Below are 14,599 nucleotides of genomic sequence, written 5' to 3' on the forward strand. Positions count from 1 at the left end.
GTAGTAGTAGATGTTAATTTAGGGTTCATAGATAATGATTTTTAGTAGTAGTAGATGTTAATTAGTAGTAGTGACGGTACTAGTTAACTAGGGCAGTATGGTTAATAGTAGACGTTTTTACTATTGTATAATGTAGTTTTTTTACTATTTTTAGTAAGTGTTTAAAATAATTAGTAAGTAAATTAATAAACTAGTTGAACTAGTTTAGTTTTACTTGAACTAGTTTAGTAAGTAAATTAATAAACTTGTTGAACTAGTTGAATTAATAGAACTAATGTATTTTTAGTAAGATAATTAATATAACTAGTTGAACTACTTTATTTTTAGAAATAACTAGTTTTTTTCTATTTATAGTAAGTTTATATTTAGTAAGAACTACTTGAATTAATAGAACTAGTTGAACATGTCATATTTGTTGTTATTTTTTTAGTTTAAGCAATTATTCGGGATGTATTAGTGATAACTTATAGGGTTTTTTCTTTTGCGGAAATCAAGGAGCCCCTCCATCATCCCCGCCGTCGTCCCCGTCACCGACCCCCTCCGACCTCGAGGTGAGACCAGCCAAATCTCCATGTATATCTTGTGTTGCTCAAATAGGATATGTGGTTGCCCAAGTGGCCGGTCATGTTCAGGTTACTCCTCCGAGTGGCCTATGTTTTGCCGGAGTGTTGATTAATTTCCGTTCCAGCAAATTTCAGGAGCTCGAAATGTCCTTTTTAGCAAAGGTTATGCCAGCTTTTTCCGTGAATTCTGGCATGACTTGTGCTAGAATATGTAGGAAATATTGAGTGGCTTGGATTTTCTCGAAAAATAATGATCTAATTTAGGTTTTTTAGTACATATATTTAACTGTACAAGTTTAATCATTGAATTATGAACGTAGGAAATGTCGTACTCCGGCGACGAAAGTCTCCCGGGGGAGTGCAGCTGGTGCCACAATGATCGAGGTCTGTGCGATAGGTTCCTTCAACTGGACGAAGATCGGCGCTTCAGCATTAAGCTCGAGGAGACCTTCGATGTTGAAATGGTACGCAGCGACGACAAGTGTTTTTATTCATAATTAAGCATGACTTCAACTATTTCAACGTCTAATTTTCATCTTTTACAACTCGACTAGCTTATCCCATGCCATGCAAGACGCTATGTCTTGAAGAGGATGGGTTTTGAAGACCATGAAAATTTTGAAACAAAGAAAATACACCTAAGGACCCATCATGATATGGATTTTGAAGTAAATTTGTATAATTCTCAGAGCGTAACCCATTTTGGTTGCCGAAATTGGGAAGCACTTTGCAAAATGTATGGTTTTTATGAGGGTATGATTGTCACCATGGATCTTGGTGATCCTGACATCAAGCAAGACAATATGGACATTTGGGTCCTTGTTGATATGCTTCCGATTCTACCGCTATGTGAGTTTCTCAAACATAGTGATTAACTAATTTATAATGTTTATTCAAAATAGTCAACAGCTTATTTCCATTGATAGCTTATTTTGATTCTTCAAAGAATGTGCGGAAGATGGTAGACAAAACCCACTACACCGATGGCTCCGAATTAACTTATAAGGAGAAAAGTCATCTGATCGCATTTTGTACTTATCTTGAGAATTACAATACCTATTATCGAACTCCTCCAAATTATGGTGAATACGTGCCACTAGTGCACGTGTTGAACCACGGTAACTTCTATGGAGATATGCTCGTAAGATTTTTTACTATTACGACATCCGTGCATCTTTTGCGTACTTCTGAAACTAGTACATCATTGCTAACTATGAAGTTATTACTATGTTTTTCAACGGAAAATCACAATGGATTGTGTGCCTCATATGATGTATCAGAATGGTCGCCTTGCAGTTCTGAACATACAACCAGGTCAACCTACGGATCTCACCTGTGCATATCGTATTTCTAAAACCGGTGAACACATGCTAATCAAAGAATGGAAAAAATGTTTGGACATTCGTAAGGAGGTTCTTGGAAGTAACATTAAGCGAAAGGCAATAATTGGAGACAAGATAATCTCCATTCTCCATAATGGAGAGTTAGGGGCTATCTTGTTTTTTGCTATTTTACCTTAGAGAATATAGTAGGTCCTAAGAGAATGTAGTAGGTCCTATGAGGTACAATATGTTTATTATGTGGTTATAGTTGATGATGAGGAGTAGTTGTGATTATGACTAGTGACCAATTTGCTATGTGATGTCTCATTGATGAAAACGATGATCTTGAGGAGGTGTTATATGACTTTTTTTGCGGATAGGAGGTGTTATATGACAATGATGTATTATGATGATAAGTTGTAAATGATATGATGATGATGATGATATTTATTATATCATTGGGTGAAAGAACCGCGGATTAGTTTCAACTGGATGGACATCCACTTGAAACTAGTCTACGGTTCTTTCACCCCGTGATGTAATAACTCATTAATCTCTAAATTACTATTGTATGAAAACTTGTGTAAAGGTGTATGAATACAATATGAAATAAAAAGAAATAAAATACGAAATAATAGTAGTAGCGTGGGCAGGGAGAAGCGCTACTACTAATTACCAGTAGTGCTCCTCGGGGAAAGCGCTACTACTAAGTCGATATAGCAGTAGCGTGTGTTGAGGCGCGCTACTGCTAACCTTTAGCTGTAGCGCCATACCAGTAGCGCTCCAGCCCGCACTACTGATAGCCCTAAAACCCGCGATGCTGCTAGGCTTTTCCCTAGTAGTGCAAGCCTCTAGAGAAGTTACCATACGAGAGTACCGTGGAGGAAAATGCGGAGATCTGTGAAGCCCAAGTGAGGGACTTCTTTGAAACACGAAGAGCTATGAAACATCCACCTCTGGAGGAGAAGATAGGTTCCATGAAAGTTCAGCGCACTATCGATGCCCTGAAGCGACCACCACCGTCTCCGCCGCAAACCAACTATGAGCGCATTATTGAAAGGACATATATGGAAGTGGAGCGGTCGGGAAGTACTTGCAGTGGTCAAAGGATGGCAGAATGAAGAAGTGGGAAAAAATTCCCCAGCTCGGTGAACAAGCGAACCAATCGTGCCCCCCACTCAAGGTGTCTAGCGATATCATCCCTAATCATTCAGGGATGGTGCCCGATGCCAATCCTGCAGATTGCCTGCCCGACGATGCACATTTTGATACAATGGAGGTGGACGAATTCAAATACCGGTACGGGAAGCCTCTCGTTAAACCTAGTCATCCTCCTCTAACAACGATGATGCGAAGATTCCATGAGTGGTACATGAAAACCTGCAGCGAGTCTAAGAAGGATACTTTGAAGGTGAGAGTTAAAGAGGAGCACAACCTCGTTGGAATTGATCTGCTGTCTGTTCCATTTGAGGAGTTCTTCCAGCTTTTCAATCAAAAGGCCCTCAATAGAACAATCGTCACTTGCTATTGTCTGTAAGTACTACTTCTATAATTAAGTCGCTATATATAGCTCATCTCTTTCATTGCATGTATATATAATTATTCTCACTATATTATGCAGATTGAAGATCCTCAAATGCAGAAAAGCACAAATCTATGATATTGGGTTCATTAACACAAATCTCATATATGAATGGACGGTTAAATATGATGCCACACAAACCGAGGCCAACTTGCTACGATCGTTGCTTCAAAATCAAAACAAAGAGAAAATACTCTTTCCTTACAACTTCAAGTGAGTGTTACTGTCTTGTGCATATTCTGTTTCCCTTATTAATCGAGGTTATAGTAATGTAATTGATGAGTTATGCCACTACAAGGAAAAACCCTAGTAGTAGCACGGGTTTTGAAGCTAGCAGCAGCGCAGGTGGCCGCCCTACTAATAAGGCGCTACAGCTAACTTATAGTAGTAGCATGGTCCGTACCTGCGCTACTACTGTTGAAGATATCAGCAGCACTTTTGCCGAACGCGCGACTATTAGTTAGCTGTAGCAATTTCGCAGTCCCTCGCTACTGTTATATCTTTCATCATTTTCCCCCATACCCCTTTCCCTTTCAGATACTAGATACTAGGTACTGCTACTAGATATCATATTCATAAACCATTATAAGTACTGGGTAGTACTCCCTTCGTTCCAAATTACTCGTCGTGGTTTTAGTTCAAACCACGACGAGTAATTTGGAACGAAGGGAGTACTAGATAACAATTTCATGCATAGTCAACATGCATCCTCAAGCAGTACAAGGTCATATCGACGGTGATCATCATATGTAGTTCTAGATGATATGGACGACGATCATCATATGTAGTTCTAGATGATATCGACGACGATCATCATATGTAGTTCTAGATGATATAGCCACACACACATATGTAGTTCTAGATGATATCAAAGACAATCATCATCCTCAAGCCTGGGCGGTTGGTGTTCCTGATAGTAATTAGGATGGCCTGTCCAACATGAAGATTCTTTCCATCAAGGAATTTCTTCCACCCAACCGATTTTAAGTGTGTGTGACCGTCAGTGTCAACGCGGTAAGTACAGGTTGTGACGGAGCCCCTTGCAGTAAGGCGTAGTCCAGCTGAGCCTTCTTCATCAGGCTCGATACCATAACTCATAGATATGCTCTTTGCCGACTTCTGCATAAGAAACACATATCAATTAATAAATAGCCTCGCAAATAAGTACATATGGATTATCTACACTATTAATAGTTCCTTAGATTCTACACTAATAAGCATGTGATCAAACTCTACACTAAAACATATCATCGACTAGATTCCACACAACATACCATATCATTGGATTGTACACAAAGTATTTCATCGGATAATTTGCATTTGTAAGTATAACATACCATATCATGTCGATCAACCATGGTATTTGTCAGGCAGGTCACGAATGGCACCCCGACAAAGTCAGCACGTGGCGGAATTATGTCCCACAGGTTGGACACCTCCTCCTCGCTCAGCCTTGTTCTTTGAGCTATGATGAAGTGGTTCCTCATCATCTTTATGAAGTGGGTCCTCATCATCTTTATGAAGTGGGTCCTCATTATCTTCATCATCTTCATCATCTTCGTCATCTTCATCATCTACTACCAGGTTGAGATAAATGACAGCCAGCTTGGGTCTTTCTGCTCTAAAGGAGAAGCTGATCAACTCACCACCAGTAAGACGCATGCGGGCGACGAAACAGGCCCATCCATCTCCTCCAATTTGCAACATATTGCGTCCTTTCTCGACCTCCATATTGTACGGCCCCCCAGGAGCCTCAAATGTCACAGTGTCTCCTGTCAGCTTGTTGAATTTCAACCTCACATTGCATGGGACGATCTGTGTAAAATAAGCAAAATGACACAATGCAGTAATGCCAACACTAAAAATAAAATAATTATTACATTTCATCTAATTTCTTACCGCCGCATGACGAAAACTCGGCTGGAAGTAGATGCCGAACAGCTTGCTAGTTGCAAGTCTGCTGGCGCACCTTGACTTGCACAGTCGACATAGTGGTGGTGGTGGTGGCGCCATTTTTCCTAAAGCGATATGAGCAAAGGATTAACGATCCACTTCACAGGAAAGAAAAACAATAGCATGTGATATTTTTGGTTCTTTCGCGAGAAGCAATATGATGGACAATTATAATCCTAAGATCTAGTCACATATTAGATGACAAGGTACCACCTACATTTTGCCAAATAGTAACTTATTACAAAAAAACAAAAGCATCTACCTATCCATGTACAGAAAAAATAACAATAAAATGGTGCATACTAAATCAACTAAATCAACTAGCCTACTAAATCAACTAAATCAAAATGTTCTAAATCAACTAAATCAGCTAGCCTACTAAATCAACTAAATCAAAATGTTGTATATGAACTAGCCTACTAAATAAAAATGTAGCAGGGAGGAGGGAGAAGGAGGGGCGACTCGAGGAGGGAGAAGAGAGTAGGACGGAGGAGGAAGGCGAAGCGAGGAGGGGCCGACCGGCCGCCAGTGGAGGGAGGAAGGAGGAGTTAGGCGGAGCGAGGAGGGGCCGGCCGGCGGCCAGTGGAGGTAGGACGGAGGAGGAAGGCGAAGCGAGGAGGGGCCGGCCAGCGGCGAGTGGAGGGAGGACGGAGGAGGAGGCCAGTACTGAGCCAGCATGGAGGAGGAGGTGACGGCGGCGCAGAGGGAGGAGGGGCGACAGGGGAGGACCGGCGCGGGGGGTTGAGAGGGGATCCAGTGAGTGTGTGAGTGTGAGTGGATCGGATAGAGGAGATGGGGTGGGAGATGGAATGGCTTAGCAGTAGCACGCTATAGAGAAAGGCGCTACTGCTAAACTACCTAGCAGCAGCGCCTTTCACAAAGAAGCGCTACTACTATGTGTCAGCATGTAAAAATAGACTTCAATGTATCAAGAAAACATTGATCATCAACGATCTTTTTGTGTACAATCTGATTTGTCAATATGAGTCCTCACCGGTTTAGGAACCGGTGAAGACTCATATTGCGGCCACAAATTCTACACATAGAGTTCAATGAAGACCAAGTGCTTGTCAAAGTTTGAGAAGTAACATATTTAAGGTGGTAGAAACTCTCTTCACGGAGCGAGGTGGGACTAAATTTTTGTAGTAAACTTAGCAGTATCGCTTATTGGTGAAATACGCTGCTACTATGCTACGTAGCAGTAGCGCTCTTCGTGATAATGCGCTGCTGCTAGAACTAGCGTCGCAGTGGCCTCGTGGGAATTATATAAGTAGCGTGTCTTTGAGCGGGCGCGCTACTGCTATATTTATTTCAGCAGCGAGTTAAGCTTGAGCTCGCTACTGCTAAGTAGCAGCAACGCCTTATTTTAAAGTGCGTTGCTGGTAAGATTCTGTGTATAGGCTTTTCCCTAGTAGTGTGCATGCATGCGCAGCTTCCACTTTATTCTCCTAGAGATTAAGCTTGAGCAGGGACTAGTATCCGTCTTAGACTCGAGAAGAAAACATCCCAAGGAGTATGCGGCCATGACTAAAATACTCGAGAAGTAAGTTCAATCGATCATTATTGCACCATATCGGCAACTTTGTTCATTTCTTGATATCAAGTAATTGTTTTATTTGTCTGGCAGGGTCTGGAAAAAGTTCACCGCAGAAGCTCTGGGACTGTCGGGGAAGCTGCGATTTACACACCGGAAAGTAAGTACTACTAGCTAGTTCCGCGCATCTCCCATTTATTCTAGCTACTTTCATCAATACCATTTATAATGCTTCATTATCAGTTTGATTGACCTCTATTTCTCGTAAAGTGCTTGTGGCAGGAACCCAGGAATGATTACTGTGGATAAAACGTTTGCGAGTTCATCTACAATGCGACAACCTCTAAGCGGGGCTACTCTAAAAAACAATTTGAAGTGCGTAAGCAATAATATTCACAATTTTATTTTATTACCATAATTTTTATTGACTTTCATTCATATATATGTATTGACCCCCTTCTTCAAATTAGATGTGGCAGATGCGGAATGAACTCCTACCACAAGATCGCATACGAGCAATTCAAGAGGAATTGGCAGGATTCTTTCTTGACCACGTCATAAATAAAGCCAGAGAATACCATGTGCAATTTTACATTAGATGTTAGGGAATTGTAAGAGATCTTATATTGTATATATGTAGCCAGTAGCGTCGGATAGATATACGAAAACTTGTTGTTCGACCAATCTCTCGGAGACGGAGAGGGTGATCACTTCTCTCTGTATATGTTCATGACGATCTTGTGTACTTAATGGTTTCCTTTATTTTCTTACTAGCTAGCGGGTCGAGTCCTCTCTATACCTATAGTACGTAGCGTCGACCAAGCACGGAGATAAGAGAGGACACTTCTCTCTATTAGCTAGCTAACACAATATATGAAACCCCTAAATTAACCCTACAAAATCCCCCAAACCCCCAACCCCCCCCCCTTTCAAAAAAAGCAAAAACCCCAGCCCCTGAACTGCTGACGCGTGGATGCTTTTTGGTCCTGGTTGGTAGGCGAACCTGGACTAAAGGTATTGGTCTTTAGTCCCGACCCTTTAGTCCCGGTTCCAGAACCGGGACAAATGGGCCTCTGGAACCGGGACAAATGGGCCTTTTTCTACTAGTGCTATGTGTCCGGTTGAAACGTTTTGCCCATGGGTACGAGGTGAGTGTTAGCAATCATGGAAGACTATATGATGGTTAAGTATGTGGACTTGCCGAAAGGCTCCGATACGTGACCCTTCCTGAAAAGATGATGAATTGTAGTTGCAAAACTTGGCTGAGAACATAGTTTGTTGGTTTCTAATAGAGCTTTTGCTTTATACTTCGATTGTGTGATGAACTATTACTAATTCATGAGAAGTGTATGATAAAAATTCTATGATAAAAGTCCTATGTTTAATTTTGTTGTTGTTATAATAATCAACATGATGCTTCGATGTCCGTATTTTGTTTTTATCGACACCTCTCTTTCAAAGCATGTGGACATGTTTTTCGATTTCGGTTTTCGCTTGAGGACAAGCGAGGTCTAAGCTTGGGGGAGTTGATACGCCAATTTTGCATCATGTTTTCTTACTGTTATTTATAATATTTTTATCCATAATAATGCTTTTTGGAGTAATTCTAATGTCTTTTCTCTCATAATTTGCAAGGTACACACCAAGAGGAATTCCGTCAGCTGGAAATCTGGACCTGGAAAAGCTACGTCAGGCCACCTATTCTACACAACTCCAAATGAGCTGAAACTTCACGGAGATTTTTATGGAATAAATAAGAAGTACTGGAGCAAATAACTACCAGAGGGGGCTACCAGGTGGGCACAACCCACCTGGGCGCGCCAGGGCCCCCTGGCGCCCCCTGGGGGGTTGTGGCCTCCTCGGCCCACCTCTGGTGCCCATCTTCTGGTATATAGGTTGTTTTGCCTAGTAAAAAATAGGAGATGACTTTTGGGACGGAGCACCGCCGCCTCAAGGCTGAACTTGGGCGGAGCACTTTTGCCCTCCGGCAGAGCGATTCCGCCGGGGGAACTTCCCTCCCGGAGGTGGAAACCATCATCATCATCATCAACAACAACAACACTCCCATCTTGGGGAGGGCAATCTCCATCAACACCTTCAACTGCACCATCTCATCTCAAACCCTAGTTCATCTCTTGTGTTCAGTCTTGTTACCGGAACTATAGATTGGTGCTTGTGGGTGACTAATAGTGTTGATTACATCTTGTAGTTGATTACTATATGGTTTATTTTGTGGAAGGTTATATGTTCAGATCCAATATGCTATTTAATACCCCTCTAATCATGAGCATGTTTATCATTCGTGAGTAGTTACTTTTGTTCTTGAGGTCACGGGAGAAATCATGTTGCAAGTAATCATTTGAACTTGATACATGTTTGATATTTTGATAGTATGTATGTTGTGATTCCCTTAGTGGTGTCATGTGAATGTCGACTACATGATACTTCACCATATTTGCACCTAAGGGAATGCATTGTGGAGTAACAATTAGATGGTGGGTTGCGAGAGTGACAGAAATTTAAACCCCAATTTATGCGCTATTCCGTAAGGGACCGATTGGATCCTAGAGTTTAATGCTATCATTAGAATTTATTCTTAATACTTTTCTCGTAGTGGCGGATGCTTGCGGGAGGGTTAATCATAAGTAGGAGGTTTGTTCAAGTAAGAGCAGCACCTAAGCACCGGTCGACCCACATATCAAATTATCAAAGTAGCAAACATAAATCGAACCAACGTGATGAAAGTGACTAGATGAAATTCCCGTGTACCCTCAAGAACGCTTTGCTTATCATAAGAGACTTTTTTGGCCTGTCCTTTGCCTCAAAAGGATTGTGCTACCTTGATGCATATCTGTTACTACTATCGTGACTTGCTTGTTACAAATTATCTTGCTATCAAACTACTCCACTACTTACAATTTCAGCACTTGCAGACATTACCTTGCTAAAAACCACTTGTCATCTCCTTCTGCTCCTCGCTGGGTTCGACACTTGACCCCCCCCCCTATACTTGTGAGTCATCATTTACCCAGGTTCGGGCCCTCTTGATGGAGGTAATACCCTACTTCCTGCTTGATTGACTTTGATGAGTATAGGGGTTACAAGAGTTGATCTACCTCGAGATCGTGATGGCTAAACCCTAGATGTCTAGCCTGTATGATTATGATGATTTCTATGGACTAAACCCTCCGGTTTATATACACACCGGAGGGGCCTAGGGTTCTACAAAGTCGGTTTACAGAGAAAGGAAACCACACATCCGGTCATCAAGCTTGCCATCCACGCAAAGGAGAGTCCCATCCGGACACGGGGGAAAGCTTTCTATCTTGTATCTTCACGGCCCATCAGTCTGGCCGATGTTACATAACTCGGACACCCGAGGACCCCATAATCCAGGAATCGCTCAACGGCCTCGGGCAATGGCTAAGACCGCGTGCCACGCTCGCTATGGCCAGATGGGGCAACACAGAGGCAGCACGAGGGTCGGTGCAGCCACGGGGACTACCTAGATAGGACGGCCTCAGGGCGGCAGTAGACCGCGGGCCTTGACTATACGTCCTGAATGGGTGATGTAGCGGCAGCACACGGGTCGATGCAGCGGTGGGGAGAACAACAGGGTGGCGACGCAGCGGCACGATGAGGCAACGCAGCAGCAGCCCGATGCTTGATCGGTGGAGGGACGCGATGTCCTCGGGGACAATCTTCATGGGATCTTTGGAGGCGCGTGCAACCGACGGGCCAAGTGGGTCGGACGGTGGGTGATCAAACCGATCGCGCGCGAGGTCGGCGACGCCGCTCGGTGGAGGCGGGGAGGCGGCGGAGTCCAAGATGAAGCCAACTAGTCCGACGCAGCCGGTCCAAGGTAGCCGGCAAGGCCGACACAGCCAGCGACTGGGCCGTAGCCAGTGCACCCGTGGTAACCGGCGACGGGGCCACAGCCGGCGATGTGGCCGCACAGATACGGCAGAGGCGATGGATGATGAAGAAGTCCCGGTCGGAGCAGGGCGGCGATGGCTGGCGTAGGGCGATGGGCGATGGGTGAGCCAATGTGCGGACGGGGGCAGGCCGTGACGGGCTGCCTCGACGCACGTGGCCGCCGGGTCGGAGGAGAGGCCGGTCGGTCGCGCCGGTATCGGAGTAGAGGTGCACGGGGGTGAACGGCGGTGGCGAGCGATGCAAACCGATCTTAGATTGGAAAACCAAAAGGAAAACGCCGATCAAAACGACCGGCGAGAGAGAAAATCCGGATCAAAGGATATGTAAAAGGTGTCCCTAGGGCAGCTGGTCAACACGACCGGCGCAGAACCCTAGGTACGGACGGCGCGCTCCCGGCGGCAGTCATGACGGCCGACAGCCCCGTGGGCAGCACGCAGGGCGGAAGCAGTGGGGGCGGCTACATCTTTCATGTTCATGGTTACGCATGAAACTCCCCTGGTTGTTCATGTTGTTGTAGGATGAGTTATGTCTTTCAGAGGCATCACCAACTGGATTTGGTTTGACTCTTCTCAAGTGCAACCTATACTTCTGAAATAAAAAGATAGACAAATAAACCAGGTATGAGAAGCACGCTCATGGGAAAAAGTAAGGATAGACATGTGGCAGCAAAAAGTGTAGGGAATCCATTGTATAAGAAGACCCATTATAGGGACAAAAATACTTGAAAGTGTAGAGCATCCACGGTATATGAAGACTCATTATAGGGACAAAATTAATTGTAATTACACACATCTTCATGTTAGGTGCATTACTAAAGCTTACATTGATACTTTCCCCGCAAAATAAAAGCTTGCACTTATCTATGAAAAAATGTTAGAATGGAAAAAAAATAGGAACACAGGGAGTGAATATAAGGATAATGGTCAAAAATAAACATGTAGATGACTTGCGATACTGTCTCTGGTGAGGTAATCCACTTTCATTAGTTCCAATATCTTTTTTGGAACGGCCTCTAAAAAAAGTAATAAAATTTCTTAGTGGAAACAATCACAGAAATATAAGAATTGTATCAATGAATGAGGCAAAAAAATATGAAGTCTTACTGTCTAGGCCGATCTGGTCAATAGCTTCTAGAAATTTGTTCTGAAGCTCAATTGTCCATACCACCCTTGGCTTCTTCCAGGTGGTGGATACGTGTGTGATCTCTTGGTTCTCGTTAGAATCATATCTTTCATTGCCCTTATTATCTGAGTCCTTGCTCGTGGCAGCAGTCCTTGGCTGCACTCTATCATCATCATCATCATTGTTGTTGTTGTTGTTGTTGATGTGTGTTTTTGCTTCAAAATTTCTCCTCCTTTCAACATGTTGCCATATATTTTTTAGCTCATTGGTGCACGCTGGCTTCACCAAATAGTCGCACGCCCCATGTGTTATGCCCTTCATCACAGCCTTCTTGTCGCAATCCACAGATAGCACTGCATGACATATGGCCCGTAACTTAGCTTTGGAATTTGTAACTTCACAAAAATCTGTGAACTGGACATGATGTTTTCCCCAATGCTTAAAGGAAGAAAAAGTTCAAATGTTCTTGAAATGTGCCATGCAATCGGAGAAGCAAATGTATTACACATGATTTTCAAACAATATCATGGCTATCATAAATTTGGTGTTTCAAAGCACATTAAATGGGACAAATTTCACAGATTCAATAGAAATAAACAGAAACAATGGCTAAAAAGTAACTATAGCACAATGTCAAGAAATCTGCAAGATTGTGGATATTATCGTTAGCCTACTAAATGTATCTACTTAAAAGTGGCACTCCTACTTTATATGCTATATATTCTCAAGAGTAAATTGTTTTCAAGACTAATAATCTCAAGGAGATTGAAGAAGAGTAATCCTTTACCCGTAAAAAAGATGAGTAATCCTTTAATAATGTGAACGCAATATAGGTAATTTCCGAATTGTATATTTCATGCCAACCTAGCAAATGGGTGCGGTGCAATTGTATACTTTCTCCAAAATTAATTAATTAATATCCTGGATCTCCAAAATTCACGAGTAAAAGTACGCTCTCTTTTTTTGCGGGGTAGTAAAAGTACGCTCTTGAAGACAATTGCCAGCTCATGGCATGTTAAAATGAAAGAAAAAAAGACTTTAAGTTGAGCAGTGAGAGTACTGATGACGGGCAGATCCATCTCAAGGTGGATGAGCTCAAGGAGCTTGAAGCCGTCCACGCCTGGCATGTGCACGTCGGTGATCACCAGGTCGAACTCTGCCTTCCCCGCCCTTAGCATCTTCAACGCTGTCTTCGCGTCCGTCACGGTCGTTGCTGTACAGCAGCAAGGATTACTCACAGAAAGAAGAAAGGATCACCTAGCTCCGATTCTAATTTCTAATGGACTAGGGCGGAGAGACTCACGGTTGTATTTGCAGCAACGCAGAACGACCTCCAGTACCTTGAGGCAGACGCTGTCGTCGTCCACAGCGAGCACGTGCAGCCCCTCCGGGAACTTGTCCCCTGCCGGAGCCTCCATCCTCTGCCTTTCATCCCCACCCATAGCCGCCATGTTCTCCGAAATTCTTCTCACCTAGCAAGGCAAACGCCATCAAGAAACAACTAATTAGAAAACAACGGGGGGTAACCAACACAAACCCCGCAACAATCAAGAGCACAACCCAAAACCTCCTACAATGGCTTCCTCGCGATAGGAAGAACAGAACAATGTGGATTTGAGAGGAGAAGGACCGCGGTGGTGAGAGGGATAGAGGATGCAGGGGGCTATTTATAGGAGGAGACAGGGGTGGAAGTCCTGCGTTCCAGAGGTGGAAGGCCCTCTGCTCCCTGGTCGTGTGTGCGCTGCAGACGTTCGGATTTTTCGGTTGAATGGAGATGGAGAGAGAGAAAGATATATCGTTTACAAAGAAGAGAAAGAGATATATATCCTACAGGAGATAGATGTCTGTTGTTTAGTGCCGTTTATGCTTTCATTCCCCTTCCACGAACCTTCCTATTTTTCTTTCCGTCCATTGTCAAATGTCAGCATATCTGTTCGTGAGCCAGTCTTGGTTTTCATTTTGGTGTTTTCTCCCGATGCTGGAGCTATAGATGATATCATCTGTATTACAAAAGAGGGTCTTGGAGATGATATCTCAAATTAATACCCGGCCTCATCTCAGTTCTCACCTAATTTTTTTGGTGCGTTGAAACAGTATGATCAGTATATCAAATCGATCATATATTTTCAGTTATCTGAATTACTGCATTATGTGATATATAAACCAAGAGATGATCCATTCGATGAGCGAGGTCATTTGGATGACGGGCCTAGTGTGAGCCCAGATATTTCTTTGAATGAGGTGATTAGGCTCCTTCCATGAGAGGAGAGCAAAACCACGGGTCTGTTCCTGTTTTATATCTTTTCTTTTGTTGTTTTGCCACCAAATGCTCTGAATTACGAAGGTGAGGCTCTTGCTTTTTTCAGTTGAATGAAGATGGAGAGAGCGTCTTTTTACTTGCTTTGACCGGGCAAGGAGAGGGTGTGCATTCGTATACTTGTGATTGAATGGCACCGTGAAAATCTGGAGGCCTAAATGTATACGTTACATGTCTTGATTACAAAGAAGCGAGAGAGAAAGAAAGATGTCTCATTTACAAAGAAGGGAAGGAAATATATATCGTGCAGGAGATAGATGTCTGTAGTTT

The 14,599-nt window shown here is 43.2% G+C and overlaps 1 protein-coding gene across 1 annotated transcript; it reads right to left on the reverse strand.

The window, feature by feature from the left end:
• Positions 1–11,577: 11,577 nt before the first annotated feature.
• Positions 11,578–13,479, reverse strand: LOC123161772 (two-component response regulator ORR24-like). Its single transcript, XM_044579583.1, has 4 exons — positions 13,316–13,479; positions 13,073–13,225; positions 11,994–12,365; positions 11,578–11,902 (listed from the first exon to the last, which is right to left on the reverse strand). The coding sequence occupies exons 1-4, from the start codon at positions 13,461–13,463 to the stop codon at positions 11,814–11,816; spliced, it is 762 nt and encodes a 253-aa protein (XP_044435518.1). The 5' UTR covers positions 13,464–13,479; the 3' UTR covers positions 11,578–11,813.
• Positions 13,480–14,599: the final 1,120 nt, after the last annotated feature.

This window comes from Triticum aestivum, chromosome 7B (assembly GCF_018294505.1).
Source record: "Triticum aestivum cultivar Chinese Spring chromosome 7B, IWGSC CS RefSeq v2.1, whole genome shotgun sequence".
In the NCBI taxonomy this organism is placed as follows: domain Eukaryota; kingdom Viridiplantae; phylum Streptophyta; class Magnoliopsida; order Poales; family Poaceae; genus Triticum; species Triticum aestivum.

Bases quoted from the DNA above. Each gene is read 5' to 3' on its own strand.
- LOC123161772 (XM_044579583.1), bottom strand. From the start codon at position 13,463: ATGGCGGCTATGGGTGGGGATGAAAGGCAGAGGATGGAGGCTCCGGCA. The intron at 12,366-13,072 runs GTACTCTCACTG...TATGTCATGCAG, and splicing joins GATGGATCTGCCCGTCATCA to TGCTATCTGTGGATTGCGAC. The intron at 11,903-11,993 runs GTAAGACTTCAT...TACTTTTTTTAG, and splicing joins TGACCAGATCGGCCTAGACA to AGGCCGTTCCAAAAAAGATA.